We start from the raw sequence: 10,292 nt of genomic DNA, 5'->3' as shown, positions 1-10,292 counted from the left end.
TACTATAATACTGCCCCTATGTACAAGAATATAACTACTATAATACTGCCCCCTATGTACAAGAATATAACTACTATAATACTGCCCCCTATATACAAGAATATAACTACTATAATACTGCCCCCTATATACAAGAATATAACTACTATAATACTGCTCCCAATATACAAGAATATAACTACTATAATACTGCCCCCAATATACAAGAATATAACTACTATAATACTGCACCCTATATACAAGAATATAACTACTATAATACTGCTCCTATATACAAGAATATAACTACTATAATACTGCTCCGTATGTACAAGAATATAACTACTATAATACTGCCCCCTATATACAAGAATATAACTACTATAATACTGCCCCCTATATACAAGAATATAACTACTTTAATACTGCTCCCAATATACAAGAATATAACTACTATAATACTGCCCCTATATACAAGAATATAACTACTATAATACTGCCCCCAATATACAAGAATATAATTACTATAATACTGCCCCTATATACAAGAATATAACTACTATAATACTGCCCCCTATATACAAGAATATAACTACTATAATACTGCTCCCTATATACAAGAACATAACTACTATAATACTGCCCCCTATATACAAGAATATAACTACTATAATACTGCTCCTATATACAAGAATATAACTACTATAATACTGCCTCCTATATACAAGAATATAACTACTATAATACTGCCCCAATATACAAGAATATAACTACTATAATACTGCCCCCTCTATACAAGAATATAACTACTATAATACTGCCCCCTATATACAAGAATATAACTACTATAATACTGCCCCCTATATACAAGAATATAACTACTATAATACTGCCCCCTATATACAAGAATATAACTACTATAATACTGCCCCTATATACAAGAATATAACTACTATAATACTGCCCCTATATACAAGAATATAACTACTTTAATACTGCTCCCAATATACAAGAATATAACTACTATAATACTGCCCCTATATACAAGAATATAACTACTATAATACTGCCCCCTATGTACAAGAATATAATTACTATAATACTGCCCCTATATACAAGAATATAACTACTATAATACTGCCCCTATATACAAGAATATAACTACTATAATACTGCCCCCTATATACAAGAATATAATTACTATAATACTGCCCCTATATACAAGAATATAACTACTATAATACTGCCCCCTATATACAAGAATATAACTACTATAATACTGCTCCCTATATACAAGAACATAACTACTATAATACTGCCCCCTATATACAAGAATATAACTACTATAATACTGCTCCTATATACAAGAATATAACGACTATAATACTGCCTCCTATATACAAGAATATAACTACTATAATACTGCCCCAATATACAAGAATATAACTACTATAATACTGCCCCCTCTATACAAGAATATAACTACTATAATACTGCCTCCTTGCTGTGAGGTTGTGTGTCTGTAGCTCTCCTCATGTCTGGAGATAGCCCAGGGCGGGGCCACCCCGGGCGGGGACTCTCCCCACGCAAGGCCCAGGCTTCCAGGCCTCTACTGGGAGAAAACTCCCAGGCTCTTTCTAATGTGGATACAAGTCCCAAAGTGAATGTTGAGCATTGTAACACTCAGGATGGAAGCACCAGCGGCACAAGGAAGGAAGATGAAGAATGTAAAGTGAGTAAAGCTAATGTTGCAGCAGTAAGAAGTACTTGTGAGAGTGAAGCACTGGTGGGGCAGAGCACATTACAGGCACCTGGGGTGCAGCTCACCCCTCCAGCATCCAGACAGCGGAGAACATCCCTGGAGAGACTGACATTGCAGCAGAGTGAATGGGTGGCCAGCGTGGCGTGCTCAGGCCGCACAAGGTCTAGCAGCAGTAAAAACATTGAAAAGTCTGTGGAGGCAAAACCTGCAAGGAATACTCAAGGTGTTTCTACAACTGTTACAAGCCTTGGAGAGTGTGATCCAGCAGGGTGTGAGACCAGTGGAGCTGGGACGGTTAATCTGGAGGGGTCAGCGGCATTCAGACAGCCTGAGATCCTGCACCAGCAGAGCCCACAGTCTAAAGAGACAGAGCGTGCGCCTGAGCTGCAACTGGCGGAGGAAATCCCTGCTCTGGTGAGGAGGATGGGAGAGTTACAGAGCCAAAAACAAATGCTGCAAATACAAATTGACTGTGTATATAAACTGAAGAACGCCAATCCTAAGAATGAAGCCGTATATGCTGCTCAGCTTTACTCACTCGGGATGCAACTCGCACAAGTGGTGGGGGAGATGGACGGTGTCCTGGAGAGGATGGGGCCACTCGCAGAATCCTATAAAAACAAGGAACGGTTTTCTACTATGACCGACAGACAGAACTTTGATCCAGAGTTCAGATTCTCTGAGGCGGACTCGGGGTCAGATATTTTCCCAGATGATCCCCGGCCAGAGACCAGACTAGTGCTGCAACCTGCAAGGTTCTCATTTCTAGAAGCGGACGCACAGAAAGAGGAGAAAGAAAAACGGCAAAAATCTGCAGCTGTGTCTGAACAGGGGCATGGAAGTCGGATACTAGCACAGGCACCACAAGTCCCAGGATGCTCAGCACAACAGGACAGTGGACGTTCATCCATGGGTCAGGATGATGCGCTGACACAGCAGAGCTGTACTGCTGGGGCACAGACTGGGGGGAGTGGGAATGTACCTGAAGGGTTGTTGGTTGGAGGGAACGCACGGCTTGTGTATGATGTAGGTTTATCTGATGATGACATAGAGGTTGATGGGTCAGAAGATGTTCAGAATAATGTGCTTGATTTCCCCCCTCTAATTGTAAGTACACAAGGTGTGACAGACCCCTCTAGAGCAGACACTCGCCCTATAAGTCAGGACAGTGAGACCCGCCAGCCTCCTCCCAGAAATGCCTGGAGCCGCGGTGCTCCATCTTTTACCTCTGGCGCTAGCTATACAGGCCAGGCCTTTAAAAGGAGGAATGTGGTGAGGTTCAAGCACAAGGGCGCCAAGGAGGACCTTCCAGATAGGAGGTTTGTGGTCCGAGAACTTCTGTGTCACCAGATGGGTTTTGTGCCAGCAAATATCTTGGCAGTAATAAATCTACCAGACAGACAGGGCTACGATGTCAGCTTTAAGCTTACGCCTGACTTGGATAGATTCTGGGCACATTTTTCCAAGTTCAGGGACAAAACCGGTTGGGACAAATTTAGCTTTATTCCAGTGTCCAAGCCAGATACCGTTGGTGTCAACATAATTTTTTGGAATGAAGCTGTTCCTCCCCAGGATATTGTGGTCTGGCTCAGGCGACACTGTGACCTGGTGTCTGACCTGACCAAGAACAGAGACGCTGATGGTATCTGGACTGGAGGGTGGAGGGTTCTGGTAAAACTGCGCCAGCATAACAATGTGACTTTACATTTACCCAATTCCTTCTTCATTGGGAGAGAAAAGGGTGTTTGCTTTTATCCTGGTCAACTCAGAAAGTGCTTCAAGTGTGGTAAGACCGGTCACCTGGCAAACATCTGCACCGTGGTAAAGTGTAACCTGTGCGGTGAAGTTGGCCATCTAAGTTCCAACTGTCAGAATGTCCGATGTAATCTGTGTGGGAGGGTGGGTCACCCGCACAGGGACTGTCCTGACGCGTGGCACAATATCTGTAAACAGATTCCGGTTGAGGAGTTTATGACTGAGACGGACGCTGTAGAGGAGGAGGCTCTAATGTCAGGGTCAATAATGACCAGACAGGAGGTCCAGCAGGAGTCAGGTCATCCAGGTCCAGAACACCAGCAGTCGGACAGTACACAGGAGACCATGGAAGTTGTCCCTCGTGACCAGCCACCGGCAGCCTCTTCTTCTGCATTACCATTTGAGGAAAGGAGGAGTATGCAGAATAAGAGGAAAAAAAAAGACACGTCCTCTCGTAAGCCTGAGGGAGAGGAGGTAAGAGGCAGGAAGAAAGGGACCAGACCAGAAGTAATGGTCGTATCTAATAGATTCAGTGTCCTGTCAGAGTCAGATGGGGATTTTGAACGAGAGTTATTAAAAATAGATGGTGAATACGAAGAAGACACAAGGGACCATCCCTTAATAAAAAAGAAACCTTGCACTGTAGAAACCCCAGGACCGTTGGATATGGAAACAGGTGGTCGGCAGAGTGACCCCAATTCTTAGCCATTATGATGGGGGTCATTTATTTGCTTTTCTTTTTGTGTTGTGCTCTGATGGCCGGGTTTTCCTTAAAAGTTGCTTCCAGCAATGTAAACAGTATTAAAGTGAGGAAGACGAGGTTTACAGTCTATGATCATCTCCGATATCTGGATGCAGATGTCATCTTCTTACAAGAGACTCGTTTAACCACAATAGGGCTTATACGTGAGGCGGAGAGAGAGTGGAGGTCCGGTCCTTCTTTCTGGTCACTGGCTGTGGAGCCTTATGCCGGGGTCGCTATACTGTTTAACACCAATGATGTGACTGTACATAGGTTAACGGAGGTGTGTATGGGACGGTGTCTGGTCCTAGAAGTTACAATCCACGGTAGAAGGCTCCGACTCATTAATATATATGGCCCACAGACAGTGACCGACAGGGTCCAGCTTTTTAATGATGTGAAACCATATGTCTTTACCTCTGTTCCTGTGGTGATGGCTGGGGATTTCAATGTCACGAGGACATCAGGTGACAGATCCTCTGGCAGAGCAGTGACCAGGGACTCGAATGTCCTAAATAAAATGATCTTACAGGCAGGCTTGAGTGATGTCTTCACACAGGGTGGTAGGAAGCCAAAATTCACATATTGTTGTGCGGACAGGAACAGTAGGATCGATTTGGCTTTTATCAACGCTACAGAGATGGTTACTGGGATAAGTGAAAAAGTGGTGCCTTATTCAGACCATATGGCACTGTGTTTCTGCTTAGGAGCCACTAAACGGCCAGACATTGGTAGGGGGCTATGGAAACTTAACTCTAGTCTCTTGGACGATAGTCATGTGCAGAGTTGTGTTGTCTCCCTTTTGCAAAGTCAATTGGAGAGAGTAGATTTTTACGATGGTGCTGCTGACTGGTGGGAGGATGTCAAGAAGGACATTGCATCGCTCTTAAAGAGACTGTCCATTAATAGAGGCAGGAGTAAGTACAGCCAGTATCTGAAGCTGCGTAGGGAACTGGAGTCACTTTGTTCAGAGGATAAGGATGACAGAGCAAAGATTGATCGGCTGAAATCTGAGATCAAGCAGTATCAGTATAGTAGGTACACGTCCCTACTTCTGGAGAGGGATTATGGGCGTTTAGGGAAGCCTGATCCGTTTGAAAGTTGCCAAGACCAGGTAAAAAACAGAGTGGTCACAGGTTTGGTGGATTCCCAGGGTGTTCTTCAGGAATCTCGGGAGTGGTGAAATCCTACTATTCTGTCGTGTTTCAGAAGAAGATATTGGATAAAGAGAAAATGACTCAATTTTTAAGGGCAACTCCAAGCCCTGATACTGCTAATGTGGATTTTTCACCCTTGACAGCAGAATTGACAGTGGAGGAAGTTATTGAGGCCATCAACAACTTGCATCAAAAGAAGGCACCAGGTCCGGACGGTATAACAGCCGAATTTTATAAGAAATTTAAAAACCTTTTAGCACCAATTCTGGTGAATGTGTACAAAAGCTGCCTAGAAAACCACCTGATGCCTTCCTCCATGAGAGTGTCTTCGTTGATTTTGCTGTCCAAGGGTAAAGACCCTGGTGAGATCAAGAACTGGAGGCCAATTGCCCTCTTGAATGTTGACAGAAAGATTTTGCCAAAAATTCTGTTTTCTAGATTGGTCTGTCTGTCCCCAGCACTGTTGGCAGGCTCCCAGTTCGGCACAGTAAAAGGGCGGAACATCTCTGGGGCCGTTATCTCCATCAGGGAAATGTTTGAGAGATGTAAAGCTCTTGGGTGTGGGAGATATGTTGTTGCTCTAGACCAGGCTAAAGCCTTCGACAGAGTAGATCAGGATTATCTATGGGCCACTTTGTTAAAGTACGGTGTTCCGGGACAATTTATTGATTGGCTTAAAACTTTGTATTGTGAGGCAGAGAGCTTTCCTTTGATCAATGGCTGGCAGGGCGACAATTTCAGGGTTGAGTCGGGGGTGAGACAGGGTTGCCCGTTGAGTCCACTTCTGTATGTTTTTGCCATAGACCCATTTCTGCGGTTACTGCAGCAGTGTGATTTTTCGAGGCGTACCGATCCCGCTTTGCTCACCCCTGAGTGTTGTCGCCTACGCGGATGATGTGACGGTAGTGATATCTGAGCCTAGTGAGGTGCAGATGTTGTCTGCAGCCATCAGAAGCTACTCTGAGGCCTCTGGGTCTCTGGTCAACTTTGAGAAGAGTGAAGCTTTCTGGGTATTGCACAGTGATCCAGACTTTGATCTGCCACAATTTGCGAAAGCCTCCACCGATATTAAGATTCTGGGAATTAAATTTGGGAGGGATGATAATGCCAAACTAAATTGGGAGCAGAAATTGGAAGCCGGAAATGCAAAGGTTCAGCGATGGAGAAATTGGAGGCTGACCTATAGTGAGAGGGTTAAAATGTTGAAGACTTACCTGGTCCCCGTCTTCTTGTATGTTTCTGTCATTTTTCCTTTGCCAGAATCTTTCTCCGCTAGGCTCTTTAGCCTGTTCTTCCAACTTTTTTGGGGGAACAGGTTGAACCCAGTAAAAAGAGGGATTACTTACCTACAGAGGAGAGAGGGTGGGTTGGGTATGTTGAATCCAAGGGTTTTCTTTGACTCCTTGTTTCTTAAAACAAATTTTGGCAACCTGGACGTAAATAACAGTGCCCTGTGGGTAAACAGTATCAGGGATTGGATATTGCCTTTTGCGGAGTCTTGGATACGGGGCGGCAGTCTCAAAAGGGGGCGATTGACACGAGACTTCCTTCCCCAGTATCTGGATTATGGTCTTAGATGTCTGAGGAGATGGGGAATAGACAAGTCCTATATTGAGAGTAAGACCAGGAGAGATCTATATTTCACCGTGTGTAGGACTTTCTTTTCTTTACAGCCGGCACTTAAAGATTGCACAACAGCAACCTTACAGGAGAGTCTGAGGTTTCTCAATGGAGCAAGACTCCCGGGTAAACTTTTTGACATTGCATGGCTGTCACTGCATGGGAAACTTTATGTTAAAGGGAATCTAAAATATTTGAGTGTGTCAGATCGGAAATGTCCCTTGGGTTGTCAACAGGAGGAGACAATGGAGCATTTTATAACCGACTGCTGGGGAGGACAAAATATATGGCAAGAAATATCCTACAAGTTAAAAATCCCAAGACTACAGTCTCTAAAATACCCAGAAATTATTTATGGAGTACCAGCTAATGTAAATAACATTGACCGGGGGACCTTGTATCTGATAATTAATGTAGTCAAATATTACCAGTGGCATACAAGAACCAGAATGTCCATTTATAACAAGCCATTTCACCATATGTCAGCCGTGAACCTGATCATGTCAGAACTAAGGTGGATCAAATCCCTAGAAATTAGGAAAAATGAGAAAAACACCGCATTATGGAGGAATGTATATATGGAATAATGCTAGTTCTCTGTATAATGCAAACTTGTTGGTTTTTCTCCCTCCTTCCTTTTTAACAGCAATGGACTCTTGTTAAGTTAAAGTTATTTTCTAGTTTATTTTTCATCGTCATGTATGAGTTCTGTTAAATGATCATTTGCTTTGGAATTTTAATGGAATGTTAAATTTGTTTGTTTTTTTACTAATAAAAATCGCCTCCTATATACAAGAATATAACTACTATAATACTGCCCCCTATATACAAGAATATAACTACTATAATACTGCCCCCTATATACAAGAATATAACTACTATAATACTGCCCCCTATATACAAGAATATAACTACTATAATACTGCCCCCTATGTACAGTACAATAATAAAAATAATGTAATACTGCTCCTATGTACTATATGTAGAAATGGAAAGGTAGTAGAATTAATATATTTATTGGAATTATATAGTTCGACATATTTCTAAGTTTTGTGTAGAAACAGATGAGCAAAATACGAATTTAAATTAATATTATCCGATGGAGCGGTAATTTTTATTAGATAATTATACAATTATGTTTGCTGGGAAATAATCTAATCGTTATGCATCTAATGTTTCCTTTCACTTTAATTAAATTACTGTCGAATTGCATTCCATATCACATCTACACATCTCCCCCGTTATGAAGAATGTCGTTTCATTTCATTTAATCTTGTTAATTAAAAGCTTTTACTAAATAATAATTTTCATAGCAGTCTCCATCAGGTGAACGGATTTTCCGCTTCTAAACTTGGATATAAGTGATGATTGCAGTAAGACTTTCCTCCAATCAGTAATTACATTTGTGCATCTTCATACTTATATACGGTCATGTCTATATTAATAAGAATTTATCATCAGAAAAAAACATTTATTAAATCAGACTTTTGTATTAAAAACATAATTTATTTTTTTACATTACACATAACAAAATCCTGATATATTCCTGTTTTCACACTGCCTTCTAAGAACACAATAAGCTGGCCGCTTACTGCAGCTAATTTGTCAGCTTTGCTGTGTAGACTGGGACAGAGTCATGTTGTAGCATCCATGGCCATGGGCCGTCGGGTTTACTCACCTTCCGACGCCCGCAGCCATGGGTCTGTGAGCGCTGCTCCCCATTTCTTTCCCAGGAGACGCCAGCGCCCACTTCCATTCCGGTCCGCTGTGTCCCGCAGGGACATCATCAAATCACATGATTTCCTGGACTATAAGGCCCCAGCCCTTCTGATCCTTGCCTGAGCGTTGTTAGTATATTCCAAGTCTGTCTTGCAAATGGTCCCTCAGTGTTTCCCGTTCCAGTTGTTGCCCGTGCCCTGTTACCTGTCCCTGTATCCCGTGCTGTGTTCTTGTTCCTGTGCCTACTAGTGTTGGAGTCGTGCCCTACTGCAACTGCTGTCGTTTGCCACGTCCAGTGTCTTCTGCCACATCTTGTACTGTCTGCCACGTCTGGCACAACCTGCTGCACCGACCTCCATCCGTGCTGAAGCCACAGCCACGGTCTGGACTAGTTCAGGTACCCGAGTGTTACGAACTGCTATAGACTTTTGTATACACTGAGACCTGGTCAGCTGCCTCACCGCTTCGGCGGAGCGGCCTAGTGCGTCCACATACCCTGTGACCGTGACACATGTCATTATTATAAGAAGGTTAGGAGTTTAAAGAGTTTTTTTTGAGCTTATAAAAAAATACAGAAAAGTACCTATATGTCTAAATGATCACCAGCTGAAGCCACCACAGCTCAAAAGAAGCAATTTTTCCTATTTCTTTTACTATCTTACGCAGCTTTGTATAGCAGTTTTGTTTTGATGCTGCCACGGCTTGCTGTCATTTCAGCTACAGACAGTACATTAGTTACGCATCTTACTGCAGTTAAATTCCACACACTTTTTGAAGATCGGAAGAGCCCTTTCCCGTGGATATGCCATAAATGTCTAAGATGAGAATAACCTTCTAATTGCATTTCTATTTTACTGACGGAGGCCTAGATAAGGCAGGAAAATAATACTATATACACACGCATACAGTATACGACTCAATATGCAGCTCCCCTGCCACTCTCTAGTCTTTGGGGGGAGAGGCTGTACTTCCTGGAGACTATAGTAATCTATGACATTTCCCCAAAAATGTATTCCCATTTTTTTAGGCTGCCTGAAAGCACACACACCCTGCTGCAATGTCTCTATAAACAATACTGGAAGGAAGTGTGTTTCCAATATGGACGCCCTTAAAAATAAAAAATAAATATCTAAAAATATTTCTCTTCCACAGACTGGAATCTAATCAATGAAACTAAAATTACGGACAAGGAACATTCCCTCTGAAGGGGTTGTCTTATGAAAAAACAATGTGCTTATGCCCTATTTAGGGCATATGGGCATCATGGAGGGGACCCCCTCAACACATTTCACCACCCGTTGTTTCATCAAGATAATGAGGGGCATGAAGTAGCTAGATGTAGCATAACATGTTGGATATATTAGCTTTCATTCAGTGAATATTTTTTTTTATTTTTTTTAAATAAGGTAATACCTTTTGTGTTTACACCTATTGTGTTTATACTTCCAATGGTATCATAGCGGTCATCCGGACCATATTGCCATTGAAAATTTCGGTCAAGCAGCCTTGATGCCTGCTGCATGCTGACCCCGAAAGAAGTGCCAGAGGAGCAGCTGAT

General features: G+C 42.5%; 1 protein-coding gene across 1 annotated transcript; it reads left to right on the top strand.

The window, feature by feature from the left end:
• Nucleotides 1-1,494: 1,494 nt before the first annotated feature.
• Nucleotides 1,495-4,201, top strand: LOC142652620 (uncharacterized). The gene has a single exon (XM_075828276.1). It carries the CDS (start codon nt 1,514-1,516, stop codon nt 4,199-4,201), a length of 2,688 nt encoding a protein of 895 aa, XP_075684391.1. The 5' UTR covers nt 1,495-1,513.
• The last annotated feature ends 6,091 nt before the right edge of the window (nt 4,202-10,292 follow it).

Source organism: Rhinoderma darwinii, chromosome 5 (genome assembly GCF_050947455.1).
Source record: "Rhinoderma darwinii isolate aRhiDar2 chromosome 5, aRhiDar2.hap1, whole genome shotgun sequence".
Classification (NCBI taxonomy): domain Eukaryota; kingdom Metazoa; phylum Chordata; class Amphibia; order Anura; family Rhinodermatidae; genus Rhinoderma; species Rhinoderma darwinii.
The sequence above is the reverse complement of the archived record's forward strand: the minus strand, read 5'-3'. Positions and strand labels throughout refer to the sequence as shown.

What these genes read in the sequence shown, in the direction of transcription:
- LOC142652620 (XM_075828276.1), top strand. Translation starts at nt 1,514, where the DNA reads ATGTCTGGAGATAGCCCAGGGCGGGGCCACCCCGGGCGGGGACTCTCC.